The sequence below is a fragment of the Falco punctatus genome (genome assembly GCF_963210335.1).
Source record: "Falco punctatus genome assembly, chromosome: 7".
Lineage (NCBI taxonomy): Eukaryota > Metazoa > Chordata > Aves > Falconiformes > Falconidae > Falco > Falco punctatus.
Window position 1 is genome coordinate 46,096,287 of NC_137587.1, and position 21,280 is coordinate 46,117,566.

The window sequence follows — 21,280 nt, forward strand, 5'->3', positions numbered from 1 at the left end:
ACAGGTTGGGTTTAGTCCTTTATTGCAAGTAGACCAGCTTTTTTTTTTTTGTTCTTACGTATCCACAGTCGTAAATAAAATTTGGAACCAAAGGGGACTAGTCCTTTTACTTAAATCCTAGGGTTTTTCATGCCTTTTTAATTATTTTTAAATTATTTTACACTGTTTAACTACTGTCACTGGAATCTGCAGTTGGCAAATGGTGGTAGGAGGGTTTTCTCAGTCACTGGCATGAAATGAAGGTAGTTTTTGGATCCGATGTGCTTAAAGGAGTAGGAGCGGTGTGATTGCATTTGGCAGCAGCAGCAGAAGAAACACTTCCTACCGACACTGTTAAAATGGAACATGGAAATCAGCATTTGCGTTGTCTTAAAGACTTGCCAGGCTAACTAGTCACAGGAAGGGAAAACAAACTGAACCGTTTTGAGTCACCTTGCTCTTGTGCCTTTATCCCCATCGCGTGTGGTCGCCGTGCCCTTTGTGTGTGGCGTAAGCCAGGCGCTGGGAGAGCTGGGCAGTGGGTGCTGCTTGTGTCCTGCGTGTTCTTCCACTTGGACCACCTCACCTCTGGCCGTGTTCTTCTGTCTTCTCTCCCCCCACCTCTCCCGCTCTCCCTGGTTTTTCACCTCTCTTTTCCTCTGTGCACAGCACAAGCATTATCTAATCTCCTCCGGAGAAGCTGTTGAGTCTGTTATTTGCTTTTCTAATTACCTCACCAGTTGCCTTTCTGCCAGGCTTTCAGACGGGTGGTGTGCTGCCATTCCTTGAGTTCAGCAGGTTAGTCATGTACAGAAACGTGCTGAGGACATCTTTCTTTCCCGTGTTTATGGCTTCTTTATTCTGCCTCATTTTTGAATGTCATTTCAATGACCGCCTGGTTCACAAAGAAACGACTCTGACAGTCTTCACTGTCCCCAAATTTAAGGCTTCAGCTTTTTTTCCTCCTTTCAAGTAGTATGTATCTTTGCTTTTCAGCATTTGTTCTTAACTGCACCTCTGCATCTGTTCACTTAAAATACAAATCAGGTTTTATTTTTACATCTTCTGAAGACCTCAGTGAAAAGTTACTGGCTTGCGTGAATAATTTCAGTCTACCTGAATGAGGGGTGGTTCTTGGGAAGGGTGTGATGTAGAAGGTGGGGAGAGGGGGGGTGCTGGGTTCAGAGCCCGGAGCAGCTCACAGATCTGGGAAGCGATGTGTTGAAGGATTGGGGGCGAATGAAAAGCTGTTAGCATTAAAATAAGACATGTGCACAGTGACCTCCACACTGGCCATGGTGTTTTCCTTCCATATCGCAGGGCAGAGGCTGTGCCTAGCTCGTTCAGGGTTTATCTCAATTTAAACGAGGCACTTTAAATGAATGGATAAAATCCTAATACTTAATTTTCCATCTCTTTTTAAGATTAAAATATATGTTTGTGTGTATGTAAACATACATACTGGTTTCTCCTTGACTCTATGAAAGGAAACGATCAACTGGAGAAATGAGATTTTGTGTGTTCGGGTAGAAAAGCAAAGGGTGTGAAGATGTTGTGAGAAACCAAATATGAAATGCAGATGAGAGTATGTACAGCAGAAGTGAGGGGTGGTAGGGAAGTGCCAGCAGGAGAAATTACCAGCGGGCGGCTCTTTGAGGAAACCCATCTGTGCAGTAATTAGCAGAAGCCTGAAATCAGTGCTGCTGTCTCAGCGATCCGCCAGCACCTTCCACCACGTGCCATTGAGGTGAATTACGTGCTACAGCTTATTACAGAAAAAGATGGGAGGAGAGGTGGTCTGCATTTGGTTTACAATTTATCAACCAACCGTGCATCAGCTTAGTAGCGTTTGTGCCGTTACCAGTGTGGTTTTTCAGTCCAGTAGATCTTAGGACCATCTTTGATGCTGTTCCAGAACACAAATCCCTGTCTGCACCCTTTGTCATCAATCTCCTTTAATTCATCCTCCATAGTGAATTTCCTTTAATTCACCCTCCCCTCAACTAGAATATACTAGAGGACAGTAGTTGTTAAATAGCCAAAGATGGGAAGAAAAATTACGTTTACACTGAAGTGGTGGTGTAAGATGACTGTTTAATTACCCCGTGCACAGTCGCTTAACAGCAGCTTTGGAGGTCAGACAGCTGACGTAGCTCTGTTACTGCTTCACAGGAATACTTTTATTTTACCAACAATGCAGCGAATGTTTGGAATTGCAGTGTAAAAGCTAAAATGCTCTATGTAGATACATTGTTAAGTTCTGTTTTGCTCAAGAGAGTACTTCATGCTCTTCCTTTATCGGCATTTATTAGTTTAAGAAAAACTGGCCATCTCGAAATGGCTGTACTGGAAATAAAGTTAGAAGTCAGTGCAGTTATTTTTTAAAAGTTGTTGATATATTTTTATTTGGGGTATCTCTTCAAGTATTTCATTTTTTGTGGTTCTTTCTAAAGAATTATGCTGTAATTGTGCTTGAAAATTGGCAATATCAATGCTGTCATCTTTCACTGAATAAGAGCATCACAGGCCTTGAAGTTAGTACATCTGGTTCCCCTCTTCTTCCTCTGGAGCATCATCTAGCTGAGGGATGAAAAATGCCTCTGGAGCAGATGTTTTCTGTTTCTAATGGGCAGTGTTATCTTTAGAAGAGAAAAGATAAGAAGGAACAAACCCCCAACCTAAAACCAGACGTTTGTTGGTTTGATTTTTTTCTTTCTTCCTGGCTTTCACCATCTTGGTACAGGGCAAGCCCAGTGCTGCGTTCTTTGTCAGCAGTGTATTTTCATCACCTGGGACACAGTATATGGAAATACTGACAAGTGTTGGCAAGACCGTAGCCAGCCCGTGATAGTAAATATTTAACTTTTATGTTCTAATTATTTTTATTGCTCCCAAATTTATATGCTTGGTTCCTCAAGTAAACAAACAGTCTTGCAAAGTTTTACTTGTCCGCTGATCTACTATCACTGTGTTTTTATGAGACAAGTAAAACATAAATCATTTCTAAGTTGAAATCAGTCTCTGTGGGAAAAGGGGAATGAGTAGTTTCTGTTACAAACAGTTTAGAAATTTAACATGCACTTTATTAAGCTATCCTGTTTGCATGGTAAGCTTAGAAATGTTCTATTATCAAGCTCACAGATCTTACAGTGACTTTTTTTAAATTAGAAACTTACAGTTCTGAAATCTCAGGTAAAATTGGAATTCTCTTTTGAAGTGGGATGTTGCAGTCTTTCAGGAATATGAATTCATATGTTTCTGCTGGTATATGTTGGCTAGAGACTCAGTGTGCATGGCATGGGTTTGAGAATTTTCTGGGTTTTTATTATTTTTTTCTAATGAACAATCTCACACAGCGCATGTGCTTACTGTGGAACAACTGGAGCTTTCTGAATGTGTTTTTGCCACCAAAATACATGTATTATGTAAAAGTATATTTAGACAGTATAGCCAAACTGCTGGTTTGGCTCATCAGCACAGGCTGAGAAGTTAATTGCAGTTTTGACTCTAGTATTTTTTTTTTCTCAGCTTTTTGTTGTTTCACATGCAACACTGACCACTGCTTTTATACTCTGGGCTTCTGAATTTCCCCAAGTCCAGATATTATTGAGATACAGGCCGCATGCCAGAACTCCTGTGGTTCAGAATTAAGCCTGCCATTGTATTAGATCTAAAAAATAAGATCAGTTTGGGTTCAGTTGTAATACTCTTTATCTCCTTGAACAGTTTTCATCCTCATCTTTTCTTAACAGACTTCATCCTGGGGCCTCTGAGGACTATTAACATCTCACTGGGAAGGAATTTTGAGCTTGACTTCATCTCTGCAGCTGCCTGTTTTCTCTAGAAGCTTTTGTGACATGGTGCAGGACCTGCCTTTCAGAAGGAACCGAGGGAAAGATCTCAGTTTCTCTTTAAGGGGTTCTTCAGTCTCCTGTTGAGCCAGTGCTTGTATAGGTGCAGTCAGGCTCTTGGAGAGCCCTGCCAAATCTGCTGAAAGCTACAGCCATCGGCTGGAGAGACTCCTGTGAAACTGCTGTTGGATTTTCATCAAATATGCACGTGTTGGAGGGGTGGAAGAGTAGGGAAAAGTAGAGAAGAGGAGCAAGAGAAGGAGCAGTTTAGGAACTCCCATCTAAGATAAAAGCATGTCCCCCAAAAGGCCTGAAGGCCATATTTAAGTGCCATGCTTGTGGGACTCATACCTGGTACTTCATTTGTGTTCCTTGGAATAGCTTGTGAAAGAATAGAGCACAGAGCAGAATACTCTGAGTGACACAGTGAAAAATAGGACTGCTAATCTTAATCTCCCTTTTTAATGACTTCAAGCACTTCGCTTTGGTTGTTTTGGGGATAAAATAGCTTAAAAATAATTTGGCTTCTGTGATACCTTCTGCTCAGAGTTCTTGCAGCAGAGCTCTTGCTGTTCCGGGCAACACATCGTGAGTTTAAAGATTTTTGACGGCTAAAGGAAGCAGTTACAGGTCGGATCAAAATTTAGCCCCATGTTAGCTATGGTGTATCGTTCCATGCCACCTGATACAGGTGTGCTCAAGTATTTCAGGCTGAAGCTGGAAGCAGTGAATGTCCTTTCTGTAAGAAACACGTCCTGCTAACTCCTCCTGCTTTTTGTCATAAGTTCAGTGTTTTATCAGTCTCTCCTTGCCTTGCCAGTCCTTTCAGTCAGGGTTCAAGTGTATACTGTAAAGATTAAGTGTTCTGTCCTTGATACAGCAGCATCTGATTTGATCAGGCAGCACATGGCTTTTATAAGTGTCTTTTTGTTTTGCTGTGGAAAACAGTGTGTCTTGCTATGAAATTGTTTTTTCTCAGTAACAGCAGTTATGTCAAAATAACTTCTCTTGAAGCCAGGGAATGCATGAGTACTTCTGGGACCTTTCTACAATGCTGCAGGCAGTATCATTTCAAATGGAAGCTCATTTCTAAATCCTCTGGGAAGAGCTGTCTCAACCAAGAAATGTTGGGCTTTGTTGTCGTTTTTTTCTCCTTTCAAAGCAAAATTGTCTCCAGTACTTATGTTTGTGTTCATTGTATGAAGCTGAGATTCTCTGCCAGTGTTTGGAGAGGGCTGTGTGCTTCTCCTCAGTCTTGTTAGATATCCCTGTGCTCTTGAGAATGCTAAGGAGAGTGTGGCATGAGCTGTTTAGACCTGTGAACTGAAGTTAGTTACAATTTTCTTTGTGGCACTGATGTCTGTTTTTAAAATGAGTGACCCTCGTGACAGGAGGAGAATGGCTGTGATCTGATACAGTAAATGGGAGTTCCCCTCGCTTCTCTTAAGGGGAGTGTGGCTTCCCTTTCCCATTTTAATCATAGAATCACAGAATGGTTTGGGTGGAAAGGGACCTTAACGAACACCCAGTTCCCACCCCCCTGCCCTGGGCAGGGACCCCCCCCTCCCAGCCCAGGCTGCCCCCAGCCCCATCCAGCCTGGCCTTGGGCACTGCCAGGGATGGGGCACCCACAGCTGCTCTGGGCAGCCTGGGCCAGCGCCTCGCCGCCCTCACGGGGAACAATTTCTTCCCAATGTCTCATCTACATCTCCCCTCTTTCAGTTTAAAGCCGTTCCCCTTTGTCCTATCGCTCCATGCCCCTGTAAGAAGCCCCCCCCAGCTTCCCTGTCGGCACCTTTGGGCACTGGCAGGTGCTGTCAGGTCCCCCCGCAGCCTTCTCTTCTCCAGGCTGGACAGCCCCAGCTTTCCCAGCCTGTCTCCACAGCAGAGGGGCTCCAGCCCATCTTTTTACAGTTCCTGTTCTTGTCATTTCTGTGGATCGTCATGAAGGGTTCATTGGTGAGGACATATAAATTCATGGCATTTCCAGTTAGCTAGCTAATGCTGTTGCTGTAGTAGTGCTCGTAGAGGAGATATGTGGTGGGACCTTAACTCAGCACTTCCTGGTTTTCCATTGTTTTGTGAATTAAACTCTCATGTTCAGGAAGAACATGAAATGCACTGACTATTGTTGAAAACCTGCAGTCTTAAGTAAGTGTTTTCAAAGAGTGGTTTAGACTTTTTTGGGGGTTTTGTTTCTTTCACTAGTACACGATCTTTTGTACATGTCAGCTGTGCAGTGGTTGTATGAAGCAGAGAAATATTTGTGTTTGAGGTGCAGAAAACTGAATGGTACTTACAGGGCTGTACAAAAACTCCGTAGCAAAACTGACCAGCTGGATTAGAAGCAGAATGTGTATGCCCTTCTCTCTTGGTGTACAACAGCTTTATTAATCTGTTTCTTCACCGGTGCTTTTTGAGAAAGGATGCCAGTGCAGGATCAAGCACTAGAAATTAGTGGTGTTGTCTGGAGGGCATCTCCCCCTGGGTATTGCGTAGGAGTCCCCATGACTGGCAGTCTCTCTTCACCACCACTGTGTGATACCTTAATTATCAACTCCAACACAATCAGCATCAGTGGATGTTTTCATATTTTCAGTGTGTGTGCCCCTTTCCACTCCCCTGAGCATTTGGATTCCCGTCATCAGTACGTGTGTCCCTGTCTGCGCTCCTGTCTTTGATCAGAGTATTGGTAGCCTTCTCCATCCAGGTAATCATCTCTGCTTCTAGGATGTTGACGGCATATGGCAGCAGCCCCTTCTAGCAGTCCCCTCTGTGGATCTCCGCTTCTTCTCCCTACCTGTTGATCATACTGCCTCTTCCTCTCCCCTCATGTGGAGCTGTGGGGGCAAAGAGCGGTGCTGCTCCCCCAATTCTTCCAGGCCTTGGCACAGCCGAAGGTGGAGCAACAGGCGGCTCTTTGCAGTGGCTCTGGCTCCTGGGCAGCTCTGCCCACCTTCCTTGGTGGCAGGCAGGGAAGGAAGCCGGCCAGACACCTGACTTCCTTGTTGGTCTTGTTTTTGCATGATTTACAAAGCTTGCAGGGCTGCAAATTGAGTGCCCCAAGGTACTGCTATGAAATTATTAGTTAGTTAATTTAGAGGAAGCCCTCAGAGCCCCCAGGAGTTTTCTTTGGAGGGAGGAGTGCCTGTATTTCAGAGGATCAGAATTTGACCCAAAGATACTGTCTTCCCCTGAGAAACTACCAATCCGTTGGTCTTGTGTTTGAAACCACGTACAGAATACCGATGTAAGTATGTAAGGTTACTTTTTTTGAGGTGATTAACATCTAATTTGTATGGGGAGAATAGGGAATTTCCCTGGATTGTATTACTTATGAATCTTTTGGCTATAGTTTTAAGATCTAGTTAGTGCTTTCCTGATTGAGAGGCTGCCAGGGAAAACTGAGTATATAGGCTTAACTCTTGAGTGCCTCTTGTTGTGTAAGATGGGGTTATTGTTGGGTTTGGGGGAATTTTCAGTAGGAAGACAGCCATGCTGAACCAGGACAAGTTAACTGTGGCCCTTTAGCTTGTGCGGGCAGATGCTGAGGTAGCCTGTTTCAGGTTGTCTGGTCTAGCTTAGCCTTGGAAACAAAAGCTGTGATTAATCTTGGTGAAGCGAGGTAAAAGGCATTATCCTGCCTTGTGTTAGAGGGAGGTGGAAGGCAGCTTTTCTCACAGAGTGTTTCCTAGTCTTGACACTCCTGAATTTTGACTCACACTTTTCCTTAGGTTTCCCTCTCTGTTGTCAGTATTTCATCTCTCTTTCTCATGCCTCAGACAGCATTTCATGTTCTAGTTAGTTTTCTGGTTCTGAGGCGTCTCTTAAGAGTTGTTCATGCCCTCCTTCCATGTCATGGCTGTGGGGTTTTATTGCCACAGGTTTTAACAGCACATTAATGCAGTTCCCTGCCAGACTGGTTAGTTTTCTTATCCTGGTATCCCTGCTTAGTAAGTCTTTTTCTCTGGTGGGTCCGTGTTTCTTCTCTGTTTGCAGTCACCCGGTACTCATTAGTAGGGTTAGCAACATAACTGTACATTACTCATTCTGTGGATGAATAACTGCAGAATTACCGACAGTGATTGTATTCACTGCATCATTGGCAGAAATCTGCCTTGGCTTGAAATTTCCTTACCACCATCAAGGCTAAACACGTAGTTTTTAATTGAAGAGACACGCCAACTTTGCAGGAATAGGAATTGCCATCTTAACTGCATAGGAAAACTTGTGGGAAATTACTGGAGCCGTGCAAATTTGCAGGGCTACAGTACAGAGGTATTCTGCTTTTGCTATGATTCATCCTTTTGTACCACTTTGAATTCAAAGATACTAATTCTTTTAATTCTTTTGGACAGGTTCAGCAACAAGTTCACCCAAACCTTTCAGCAAAAGAAGATTCCCTCTATTATATTGAAGAGTTGATACTTCAGCTGCTAAACAAACTATGCATTGCTCAGCCACGGACTGTCCAAGATGTAGAGGTAAGACTAGTTACTGGAAAACCGTGGGCTTGCTTGCAGAATCGCTAAGATGAACTAAGACATTTTGAGCAGTACAGTCTGAAGTTAAAGCAAGGTGAATCCAAAGAGCAGAGCTTGTTAATACTACTTTTCTAAAAGATTATATAGTATTCAGATTTTGTAAAGCTGCAGGTTTAATTGGAAACTCATTTTCCTACACAGGGCTTTAGGATAGAAATTGTGGGAGTTTTTTCTTTGAGCATTATTTTTATAAATGCAGAATGCTTTTGAAGTGTTTTCTGCTGCTTGAACGCACCTTGGACTTAAGAATGTAAGGTTGTTGCAATTTTTCCTGTTCTTTCACATAAAAGGCCTGGATTGTGCAGCTGAGGGAATAGACTTGTATGTTCCTGGAACTTCACTGAATTTACTGAGGCTTTTGTATTATTGCAGCTGTCTGCTTTTGTGTCATCGGTTACAAAATGAAGGCTTTAATGGAGTGTGCTTCAGGATACAGTCTAGAGGGAGAAAGTGGTTTCATGTAGCTGTGACACATTACAGCTTTGCAAAGTATTAATTTTACATCAGTCTATGTCTAGGATTTTCAGCCTAACACAAAATGAAGGCCTTGTCTAATACTCTACATGTGTGTCATGGAAGTAAAAAAGGAAAAAATATTTACCAAATAATTAGCTGAGGGGTTTTAGATTCTCATTAGATGCAGCAATCACCCTTTATTCAGCACTGAGTTAAACCAAAATTAATAATTAATGATTTATGATTAATGTATTTTGTAATACTGATGCATAAAGATTATAGTATGAGTAAATAAGAGCAAAACTTAATAGTCCCTTAATAGCTCTCAGAATTGTTACTACCTGGAGTCTGGATTTGAACTTTAGATGTGAAGCTGAGAAAGACAAAGTTCTTTCTCTGGTTTCCAGCTGATCAAACCCTACAGCACAAAAACCAGTTTGAGATAACACTGATTGTTCTGCACACCAGCTCCATGGTTTCCTGCTTGAGTCATGAGATGATAAAATTACCCTGTGTACGTATGAATTAATAATTTTCATTGGGTATGTTTGCGCTCCACAAATTACTGTGTACAAAACTGCAAACAATACAGACAGCCTTCTCTGATAACTGGCAACTCTCTGAATTGTGGCTACGACTATCACAGCAAACACTAAATCCTGCATGTTGTATTTTAAGTATATCTGGCATTTCAAAGCTGTGAATAATAAAACATTGTTGCACTTGTCAATGTAACAATTATTTACCTTAAAATTGCCGAGCTGGGTCCCCAAAACAAACTTGTTCTGTAGGTCAATAAATTCAGCCTCTTCCAGAGCAGGGAAAGCAGAATTTGGTTTGGTGTTACGGGTTGTTGGTGAGATTGCGCTGCCAGCAGGCATCTGAGATCCACAAATGAAGGATTTTGGCTCTGCTCCTCAGCTGCTTTTAGCTGTTCAGAGAAAACATGAGAACTGTGATCTTTAAAGTTTATCATGCAGATATTTACATAACAGCCTGGAGTTAATGGAACTATTTGTGCATAATATTATACTTAAGTATTTGCAAGATCAAGGTCTACAATCTCAAATTATGAATGTTATATAAATAGAAAAAAAGCCCTTCAAATTGTTCCCAAGAAAACACTGGGAACCAGTAAAGTTGGAGCGCAAAAATCATGTGTTACTTGTGAAGAGCGCTGTTAAAGGACAGCTGAATGCCGCGTTACAACCACTTTACAGGCAATCTCCTGGTAAAATCTCAAGGAAAATTCATTTTGGTGAACCAGCCCAGAGCTTTCGGCTGCTGTCCAGGAGGAAAGGTCACCGAGTGTTGACCTGGCACAGAGAGCTGACGCAGAAGGTTGAGCATTAAATGGCCACATGCAAATATTTGAAAGGTGCCTCTAAGATGACCTCAGGCCTCCTGGTATATTTCAAAATAGGTGCAAAAATCTTTTTATCAAAGGGACACACAGATTTCACAGGGTTTTTTTCAGCTCATCCACAAAATCTCTCCTCTAGGAGTTACCACCCATCTAGGCCTCGTTGTGGCTCCGTTTATGGGTCCAAAGCAGAGGTCGGGTACGGCACCGCACCACGTACCGCGCCTGCCGGGCAATGCCAGGTGGAGTGAGGACACCAGGAGGGGATTGCTGCTCCCCCCCGCCCAAGCTGTCTTAACGTCAAAAACTTGTTTTTCCAAAGTCACTTAAGCAGTTCAGTTCAGACTCGGTTGTTCAGCCTTTAATTCCCCAGCTCAGTGGGGCTGCGGCGGGAAGCTCGGAGAACTTCACGGAAAGCAGGACTGGGTCTTGCATGTGTTTAGTGAGGGGGGGGGGCTGCTGGAGTGGCACTGCTGCCCAGAGCAGCTTGTTCTGTTGAGGGGGTCATCTCACCTGTTCCTACAGCAGCTGTTGAAATGTGAATCTCTGTAAAAGTAACCTGGAATTGCGTGCAGTTTCCCATGGTAGTGGGGGCTGCAAACTGCAGCCCCTGTGATGGACTGTGCAGCAGTGAAGATGCTCCTGTGTGGGCTTGAGGAGTCCGAAGTGTTACAACCAGCCTTTTTCATGAATCGCAGCCCTCCTCCTCCTTAGAAGATCTCTGCACTTGTTTTTCATTTCTGCCATAAACCTGGATCTTATGTAGGACAAGTTACACGCTTTTATGAAATAGGAACAATACTGACTTTTTCATTGAGACTGTAAACTGTTTAGTGCTTCCTGATGTTGTTTATATTTTGGGCTCCTGGTCTCAGCTGAGGTTTCTTGCTGCTCTTGTGATGTAAAGATCATAGAGCAGGAGTTGTTTTAGGAGATTCGAACAAGTTCTTCCTGTTTAGGGAAAGGAGGTTGTTTGGGATTATTGAAAAGAGTGAAGCTGAGTTGGGTAAGAGGAGAGAACAGTTAGGAAGACGTGTTGCAAACACTGAGGAGGAGGATAATTGTCTATACTACAGGGGAAGTAATTTGCTATTTTGTTTTTTTTAAAACTTCTCTTTGATTGCTGCGGTTAATCTAAGTGCACTCTTTATGTTTGGACAGGAGCGCGTTCAAAAGACATTTCCTCATCCAATAGACAAGTGGGCAATTGCTGATGCACAGTCTGCTATAGAGAAGCGAAAAAGAAGAAACCCTCTCCTGCTACCTGTGGACAAAATACATCCTTTATTAAAGGTACTTAAACCAACAACTTGATGACTGCTGCCTCTGCCCACCACACACCCCCAGCTGTATCACTGCCCTCCAGCATAACCTGTAAAGTATTTCTTTAATTTGTGTGAAATTAGGGAATTTTCTTGTATTGGCTGAAAGAGTAAAAGAGTCACCGTAGACCAGGATGAATGTATTGTAGTGCGTAATAAAAGTAGATCCCTAAATTCATCATGTTCTCATGTTAATTGTATTACTCTACTTTGAAATATGACTAGTTTTCAACATAAATAGACTCCAAACAAGCTCAAATACCTTACCTACTTCAGCAGCACTGTTTTGACACCTTTATTTGTTTCAAAATGCTGCAGAAACCAAAATAGAAGAGAGAACAAGTAGATCCTGCTCTTGTATACTGTCAACTAAGATCTCTTTCAATGCCCTTTCAGTTAACTGTTGAATGTCACTGATGCCTTGGTTTTAAAATCAGTAGATCTGCAAAGGTGTAACAAAAGACCCAATACAGACTTTATTGTTGGTGGGTTTTGAGGAGGAGAGTGGCCTTCTCAGTCGTTAGATGTCATGTTATTTGTCACAGGTATAGAGCTCCCTGCTTACAGTCAGAATTTAGTGTCGCACAATGAGCATGTATTCATACCATGCTACTGCAGAGTTGGGTTTTTTTAATGATAAAACAGTACTCTGGTTTTTAAATCCATGTGTAATAGCTTTTAGATTGGTGCTGAATTTAAGTTCAGGCTGATTCAAACACTGCTTTTTTTTTTTTCCAGGTTTTTTTTTTTCTTCCTATTTTGCTTTTTGTTTATAGCTTCAAAAATGCTTTTCTCCAGTGGTGGCATTGTTGCATCAGTTTCCAGCTGCTTTGTGAAACCATTATTCAAGGATAAGCAGAAATTAAAGCACTTCTTCAGGTCTAATCACTGTGTTCTTACAATGTCTCAGTTTGTGACAGTTAATCAGAGGGGAAGAGATGTTAGGAAAGAAAACAGCATTAATTAAGATCTTCCTAGACAACGCTGGCTGTTTTTTTTATGAAGTTTGGTTCAGAAGTGTGTGGACATAGGCACAGAATCCGATTCTTAGAAGTTGCATCAAAATACAAGAGCAAGACTACCTTAATCAGATGCATGGACTTCCCTGTACTTATTCCTGGTGGTCTTGTCACAAATAAGAGGCCATATGGTGCATGATCTGCAGAAGACGGAGCATGTCTCACAAGAAAAACATGCAGTGTTCATCCTGGTTTTTCTCTGTTCAGACTTGAATAATTAAAGCTTAATTATTTTATGTAATGCAAGGGTGTAGATAGCTTAGTCGTTCAGCAAAATGTAAAGGATGGACTAAAATGGATTGCAGTCCATAACAGGTTGAAGATATAGTCCGTAGTTTCATCAAGGCAACTTTTTCCATCAAGAAAATTCAAAATGAAACATGCTCTTTTCTGAAGAGTCCAGATTAGGGCCAGAGCCCTGCAATTAGCATAGCTATAGACTAAAATTTAAGTACAGGAGTGGTTTCGGTGAAGTCCCTTTCTTGAAGGAACCCTGTTTTTAGGACTGTTGTTTTTAGAGGAGGGATTATCAAAAGTCCTCTAGCTTTTCATCTGTCAGTATATGGCAGAATAGCACAAGGAAGTATTTGCAAGCATTTGTTTTGAGGCAGCTGCTCAAATTTCCATTTGATGTCCTTTGCCCTGGCTATTACATTACTGAATTATCAACGCAAACAAGATCAATTTCAGAAGAAAACTCAGTGTTAATTGTAACTCTAAATGAATTTGTGGACTAAATATGTTTTTTCCTATTGTTTTCAATTTGCAGGAGGTCCTAGGTTATAAGGTAGATTACCATGTCTCTCTGTATATTGTGGCTGTCTTGGAATACATCTCAGCTGACATTTTAAAGCTGGCTGGAAACTATGTTTTCAATATACGGCACTTTGAGATCTCCCAGCAGGACATCAAAGTATCAATGTGTGCTGATAAGGTAAGGAGTTGTGTTTAAAACAGTAGATACTAAAGGTGATTTTAAAAAAAAAAATATTGTAGAAGACGCATCCAAAGGAGGGTAGGAGGGAGGGACTGTTCAAATGCAGAAGCATCTCTCCTTATTCATACCAGACCTGTCATAGTAAAGACTTAAAGTTAAACCTGTTAAGAACTGGAACAGTAGTAGCACTTACAAAACAGTAAGGACACTTTCATTTCTCCGCTGTGTTACTGTCCTCTTGATGTTGCCTTGTCATGACAGCACTTTCCTTCTTTATAATACAGAAAAGACCTTTAATTTTTATCCTCATTAAAATGAGAAACATTTTTCTTTAATTTTTTCTTTATTAGAAGGGTTTTATCAGAGGCTTATGCAAGATGCCTTGTTTTCAAAGTTGATTCTGCATGAATTGTAACTTGTTTTCTAGGTCGTACTAACTTACAAAGGGGAAAATGCCTTTGGCAACTGATGCAGCCTTCTGCTGCCAAAGTTTAAATATTACTCCCTTGTGAAAGTGATCACAGAAAGTATTGTATTAAAAACTCAAAGGATTTCTCTGAACACATTGAAATAGCTGAGCATGAGCCAAGCGTAAAAATCAAGCTTGCATGTAATTTTTTAAATTTCTTTGCTAGGTTTTGATGGATATGTTTGATCAGGATGACATTGGTTTGGTTTCTCTCTGTGAAGACGAGCCCTCTTCTTCTGGGGAACTCAACTACTATGACCTAGTGAGAAATGAAATTGCAGAAGAAAGGCAATATCTGCGGGAGTTGAATCTGATAATAAAAGTATTTCGGGAAGCTTTCCTATCAAACAGAAAATTGTTCACACCTAATGTAAGTTCTTTAATAGGTTATTGATGTGTAATGCTAGTTGCTCCATTAGCAGCCATAACATCAATTTTACATTAACTGCATTGGAGGTGAAATTAGATTGGATTTATTGTATGTCAGTGCTTAATGAGCATTGACTGTATATGAAATAAAATGGAGGAATTGCCATTAATAGTAGGAAGAGTGCTGCTCTCAGAGTGAAGCTTAATGGACACGATTCCCTGTCAGATGCCAGCAGTAGCTGGAGTCCTTTGGTTGTGTAAGTAATAGTTACACTTCTGCTTAACACAAAAATCAACAGTTACCTCCCTGCATGTACAGCGAGTACAGAGGAGTGCTTGAATGGACATTCAGTGTTTACCCCCGGGCACCCCTGTCTGCAGAAACTACAAGTAAAACAAACAGCCCTTGGCTCTGGATTCTGTAGCGTGTGACTGACCATGAAGGGAATCTCTATTTGATAAATGATTTAAATATTTCATTGAAATTGTATGTGTGGCAAGTGCTGTTTTCAGGATGCTGGAGTCTAAATAGGAAGCGCAGCACTTGCAAGAGGAGAAGAAAGAGAGATCGGTGAATTGTTCCTGTGGGAGGGAGAAGTGGACCAGGCCAGCAGAAACTGAACTGGGATTTCTAGGGGATACCAGCAGGTTAAAAAGAGAAGCAGCAGGAGACATTCCCATTACAGCTGGTGTGGAGGTTCCTCAGTAGCTGGTAGGGTATCAGAGAATTGTGCAAATGTGGGGACAGAATTCAGACGAATTCAGAATTCAGGGAGGAGCAGGGAGCAATATTTTGGGAGCTGAGGAATATTGTTTTGTTTTATGGGAACAAGTATGAGAAATTTTGAGATTGCTTGTTCCCACGAAGAGATTGCCATGGTCTCAGTGCTGGCAGGATTTCAAGCAAGCTCTGCCCTGTTAGGTTGGGGCAGAGAAGGCTTCCGAGAAGTGTGTTTCAGGGGTCAGAAGAAGAGTGCGGGTTATTGGAAAGGGCTGTCTCGTTGGTTGTGTTTGCGGTGTGTGGATCTGAAAAATCTAAGAAGTAGAATTTGGAAAAGGAAGCTGCCCGTTCCTCCTCTGTACCCAGGCAGTATTCTGCTGAAGTACCCCTGGAGGTGCTTTAGTTTTACCTGTGGTCTAGAGGATCTGACCTTGGAGCTGCTTTGAATTGCCTCTCTCCTGTTGTGTTCTGGGAGTCAAGAATCACCATAGAGGAAAACAACAGCTGTGAATTGTGGCTGGAAAGGCTAGGCATTTCTGTTCGCAGCACCGAACAGCGTATAGCAGGGCTGCTGCTGCTTCAGCCTGGGAAGGATGGTGTGCTTGCTTTCGCGGGAGTGAGCATTGCGCAAGGCTGGATGTGTCCAGGCTAGCCTGTGTGGCTGGGAAGACAGTGTAATTTAACATTCTTCCTAGCTTTTTCTTGGCTCCTCTCTATTTACCTCTTGGTTCAGCTTTCACGAAAAACGCTTCAATATTTACATAAGCAAAATGAACTATTCCAAACACTACTAAGATATGTTTTCTGTTTGCAGGATATCGATGTGATATTTAGCAACATTTCAGATATTCATGAGTTGACAGTGAAGCTTTTAGGACTGATTGAGGATACTGTTGAAATGACTGATGAAAGTAGTCCTCATCCTCTGGCTGGCAGCTGCTTTGAGGATCTTGCAGAGGTATGGTGTTCTGTTGGTTTTTGTGGTTTATTTGGTTTGGGGTTTTTTAATCACCACTTGGTTTATTTTCTTAGTAAAATTTTGGTCATGATTCTGATAACTCCGATAAATTTGCAGTTGTAAAATGTCCTTTTAATAAGCTCTGAACAGAGATCTTCCCTACCCATTCTTTAGTAGGTAAGCTCTAAAGTGTGTTTTCTACCCATCCCAGAAATGATACAAAGCAGGTGAGCACAAAACTAAAACCTTATTTTGGAGCGGGAATTAATCGCTATGATCCCATAGGGACATGGATTTGAGAAGTAAGTACCTGGGATTACTTACTGAAAGAAAGTGGTGCTTCAGGTTTTGTAGGCATTGGTGTCAGGTCCAGTGCTACTCAAAAATCATAGATCTGCAAGATGAGTGACTTGCATTACTCCAGAGAGTGAGCTAACTCAAACAAAGTGTTCTTGATTCAGGCAAATGCATTGTTATACATCTGGAATGGGAAATGTCTCTGGGAAGCAATGACTCTGGGAAGGAATAAAGTACTGAAACAGCCGTGTAACTGAACAGAAGCTTCCTGCTCAGTGCTGTGGCAAAAGCGCTGCTGATACCCACTGACCTATAGAATAGATACTAAAGAGTAGGAATAAGGGAAGGCACTGCACGTGGATTTGGTGTGGCTCGTGCTGGGACATTATTAACAATTATTTTGTCTGGTTGATTTTATTTTTTTTTTTAACGGGCATTGAAATGCTGGCGGGACTATGGAAGAGAGTTGCTAATCTAAAGTTTTTGAGAAAGAGCTCAGTTCAGTCAAAATAGTGTAAGTATATAGGTACCTTCATCACCTGAAAATAAGCGTACAGAATGACTCTGGAATTCATCAAAGAGGTGCACAGCAAAAAAGCAGTATCTGCAAGGCAAGAGAGTTCAGTTTAGAACCAAACCACACTTTTTTAACTGCCAGGGAGCTAACTCCTGGAACAAATTACCAAGATAGGCGTGCAGGTTTTGCTGTCCTTGGACATGTTTAAATGGAGTCTACTTTTTGTTAAGAGGTGTATTGACCCCAGGTTTCTGAACCAAAATGTAAGGGTTATCATGTAAATCACGTCGCCCGTATTACAGAGCAAGTCAGATGTTCTGGCCTGAGAGAGAGAGCATCTCTCATGAATCACATAGTAAATGTGAATTTTCTGAGTTTTATCTTAAAATTATGTTTATAAAGAAAATGACAACCAATAAAACTTGCATTACACTTCTACATGTGTTGAATTTTTAAAATCTGAGGACTGCATGAACGCACCAGTTCCATTTGGAGAATGATTACATTTTTGTGGTTGTGAAGAGTATGGGTCCTTCAGCCCACATGCCACTTATGAATATACCATAAAGATAAAGTTCTCCTGCTGTTACTTCAATAAACCACTTATGTGACATATCAGTAGGAAAGTCCAACTGACTAGGTCTTCACTGGTAAGTTGTTAAAGCATGATTGCTTATATAATGATAAGGAGAGGTTTTTGAACAATGGATTAAAGTAGCTATTACATTAAGATTCTAAAAAGACTTAAAATATGAAATAGTACGGCATTATCCTGGAAAAGATACATATTGCTGTTTATTGCAAAGACTACGCTTGGGCATCCAGTGCTTTAAGGGAAACAAATACTTTTCAATGAGTAAAAATCTTGCCTGATTTTCATTAACTGAAAAACTTAGGAAATTAAGAACAGGTTATTTTTCAAACCTTTTTATGCAGGTAGTAAGTTGGAATTCAATAATTTTGTTAAAATGGAGCAAGACCTACTTAATAACTAGGCTGTTCATTTGATCATCTCGAGTGTTGAGATCATCTTTCTGTGAGTATTTGCAAAAGGGATCATTAAAGAGAGATATGAAAGTGAAGTGTTTATTTGCTCTGCCTATCTTACTGCCAGGCTTGTTCACTTAGTGTTTCCATTATAAAGGTCCTTCAACTTATTTGGAAGGATAATTAAAACTAAACAGCCCTTGCAAACTGGATTTTTCCTGCTTTGTCTGTTTTTCTGCATTGGTTCTCTGGAAGGTTTAAACATAAATATTGTAGTGGTTTTGAGATAAGGAAGTATGGGGAAAATATTTTTTTCCTGATGTGGAGGAAAATCAAAAACTTGATGCCTGACCCATGTGAGAGGGAGATGGATATTTGTTAATATGCTGGTAAAAAAAATCTGCTTTTTGGTGATTTGTATGTTTTAATGATTGCCTGAGATAATCTCTTCAGTGATGTTCAGCTAGTGGTGGGAGAGCCTCAGAACCAGGGGCAGAGGGGTCCTTGTGCCTACTTCGAAGTGGTCTTCGGAAGGCAGCTGACAAAGCAAGGTTATTATCAGTAGATTGTAAATTTCTCATGCTGATATTTGCCTTTCCATAGGGGAAGTTTTAGGTATCCAAAAAGCAAGAAAGGTGGAAACCAGTGTGCTACAGGAAAAGGGGCTGAAACGTACAAACACCAATTCAGAACTATATGCTGTATTAAGATAATTTACTGGGCATCAAGTTAACATCTCTGTATTTCAGTAACTTTTGCAACATTGCAAGTATAAACCACTACCACCCCACACTTTTTTGTTGGGTTTTTTTTTTATTATTGTCTTGGGGAAGGTACCTAGTGCAGTTTGTTTCAGTCTTGTGTTCAAAAAAGAAACCCAAACCGTCGAAATACTGTTTAAAGTCTGAGTGGAAGAAACCGAAAACACTTCTAAAACGCAATAAAAAGTTTAGACAGACAGCCCAGAATGAGCAGGTGTTGCTCTGGCTGCCCCGGTAGATCTGCATGCAGGGTTGCAGTTGGAGCAGGAGTTGCAGCTCTGCTCGGGTCCTGCGGTGCGGAGGATGGAGCCAGTGGAGCACCAAAGCCATCTGTCCCTCCACGCTGACATCTGTCCCTTCACGTTGCCGCCTCTGGCTGCCGCTGAACCCGCACCCCGTGGCTAATGCACGGCTTCTGCAGGGGGTTGCGTTCATTTATTCTTGGCTAGTGTGGCAAAGAGAAACTGAATATGCAGCGTTATTGTCCTCTGTCTTTAATTTGGATGTGGTAAAGTAAGACCCTGTATTGTATGCTTGCAGGTAGTGGGCTGGCATGGAGTAAACAAGAAAAAAAACTCCAAACCAGCCCAGGCTGTAAACTGGGTTCAGATTTTGCTGAAGAAAACCAGCCTGTTCAGTTGGTGTCTGTAATCATTTCCCTTCAGCTGCTGCTGCAAGTGCCAAGCCTTCCCCCCCTTTCATCCCGCCCTGCCAGATACAATCTGATGCAAATGGACAGCGGTGATTAGAACTTGATGAGGAGAGTTGAGAGTGATTAATATAATTTGCATGTGAAAGGAGAGTGCGTTCTGTGCCTTTCCTCCCCACGAAGAGTTTCTTTGCAGCTGGCCCCATGAGTGGGGTGGGAAATCCCCTGGACCCACGTCAGGTGGAAGGTTTGAGGCTTTACCTGAATGTTTAAATGAGCTTTTGCGGGGTTTGGTTCTCCCCCGTTCTGCAGCCTGGATTCTGACAAGCGCTTCTGCATTTACGGTGAGAAGAGGTGCGTGCTGATTCTGGGCACGGTGCCATCAGCACCGGATAACCCGGTGATTCATGCGTGATTCAGCCCAGTGAATCTGCAGAGACCGGGGAGCAGCCTGGCAGGCTTTGGAGCAGGTGATCAGTGAGCAGTCATAAATTATTCCTGCAGAGATTCATGTACAGTCAGGTTTTCATCCCATCCTGCTGTCGTTGATATTACAGAATCGAGCCAGGTACTCCATCCAGAGTCATAATTTTTGCCCCTGAAACCCTTGACATCATTAGAGGACTTTCCTCTGAGCCTGTTTCAGACTAGCTGCTTTGTCTCAGAGTGGGATATTTTCCCAGCCTGCCAACATGGCCAGGAAAGCATGCAGAAGCCCAGTGCTTGCAACTGACCATTCTTACATGACGAACCCTGAAGTGGTGGTGGTACCACAATGCCTCCTTGTGACAGTCTCCAAAGTTCATCTTTACCTGCGTTTCTTTCCAAAGTATCGTTCTTCACTGACAGGAGGTAAATTGCCATTTTGTGTGAAACGTGGGTGGGCTGAAAGCAAGAACTTCTCTTGGTGTCCACTGCTTCGGTTAAACGATGTATAAGTATGGCGAGATCAAGAAAATGGTACACGCGTAAAATTTGGAAGTGAAGAAGTTCTGTGGTTTACTGAGTATTTGTTTTGCAAAATCGATCTTTTCTTGAAAAGTTCCACTTGTGTATCAGCTTATTAAAGGAATTAGTTGGACCCGCTGGGACAGAAATACCTTGTGTCATTCATGTAAGTGTGTAACTCTGTTTTTATTTAGGAGCAAGCCTTTGATCCGTATGAAACCTTGTCCCAGGATATTCTCTCTCCACAATTTCATGAGCATTTTAATAACTTAATGGCAAAACCTGCTGTTGCTCTCCACTTTCAGGTGAGTGCAAATGAGAAATACTGAATTGCTTTAGTTCTCATATTACTGACAAAATTCAAACTTTTGAAAATCTTTACTTCCTACTGAGAAAGAAATCCTCTAGATTCTGACCTTTCTTCAGTGTAAGGTACTTGGAACTCTACCTTTTCCTGTAAAAAACCTGGACACAGCTCTAACCCATGAGTCTTTTGCAGGGGTGTTTTTTGTGCTTACATTAGACTCCTTTGCTTGAGAACAGAGGGTGACTTCTCATACCTGCCACTTCTGTTTCTCTTTTGCCTTTTGAATGCTAAACACAGGCATCCAGGCACAATGCTTCATACTCTTCCGTACGTATCACAGGCCTCCTTGTTCAGCATTGGGGTTGGGAATGGTAGTTTTTCTTGATCATCTGTGATTTATTTATTCATTCATTCCTGTATTTATGTAGTTACTTATTACTACTTCTTTCTGCCAATGTGGCAGATCTGTTAAAGGCTACTGTTTGGGAGGCTGAGCTTGTGTTCAGAAATGCGCTTAGGGAAGCTGATGAGCCAGTGTTGGGTCAGTGATGCTCCCAGCCAAGCCCGTAGCGCTTCATTTGTACGGGAGCTCGCATCTCCGCAAGCTGAGGTTCTGCTACCCAGTCCTGCAGGCTGAGCGTTTCCCCTTCAGCTGTGGGCGCTTGGTAAGCGGGGTCATCTCATCCTTAAATAGGACTTGGGCAATAAGGCCCTTTACCTACCTCTCTAGCAAATTGAAAGCCCAAAGATCTATTCCAGATTAAATTGATGATCGAGTCGTTTGATAGTGGATCTCGCCTCCTTTGTGATTCTCCTCACCATAGAA

At 42.0% G+C, this 21,280-nt stretch overlaps 1 protein-coding gene across 1 annotated transcript in view; it reads left to right on the forward strand.

Moving 5' to 3' along the window:
• Nucleotides 1–21,280, forward strand: part of SOS2 (SOS Ras/Rho guanine nucleotide exchange factor 2) — a 56,509-nt gene that overhangs the window by 5,579 nt on the left and 29,650 nt on the right. Inside the window, exons 2-7 of the mRNA XM_080397066.1 lie at nucleotides 8,189–8,314; nucleotides 11,355–11,486; nucleotides 13,304–13,468; nucleotides 14,107–14,310; nucleotides 15,845–15,988; nucleotides 20,342–20,452. Of these exons, the coding sequence (XP_080253192.1) occupies nucleotides 8,189–8,314; nucleotides 11,355–11,486; nucleotides 13,304–13,468; nucleotides 14,107–14,310; nucleotides 15,845–15,988; nucleotides 20,342–20,452 (882 nt within the window). The remainder of the gene's footprint in view (nucleotides 1–8,188; nucleotides 8,315–11,354; nucleotides 11,487–13,303; nucleotides 13,469–14,106; nucleotides 14,311–15,844; nucleotides 15,989–20,341; nucleotides 20,453–21,280) is intronic.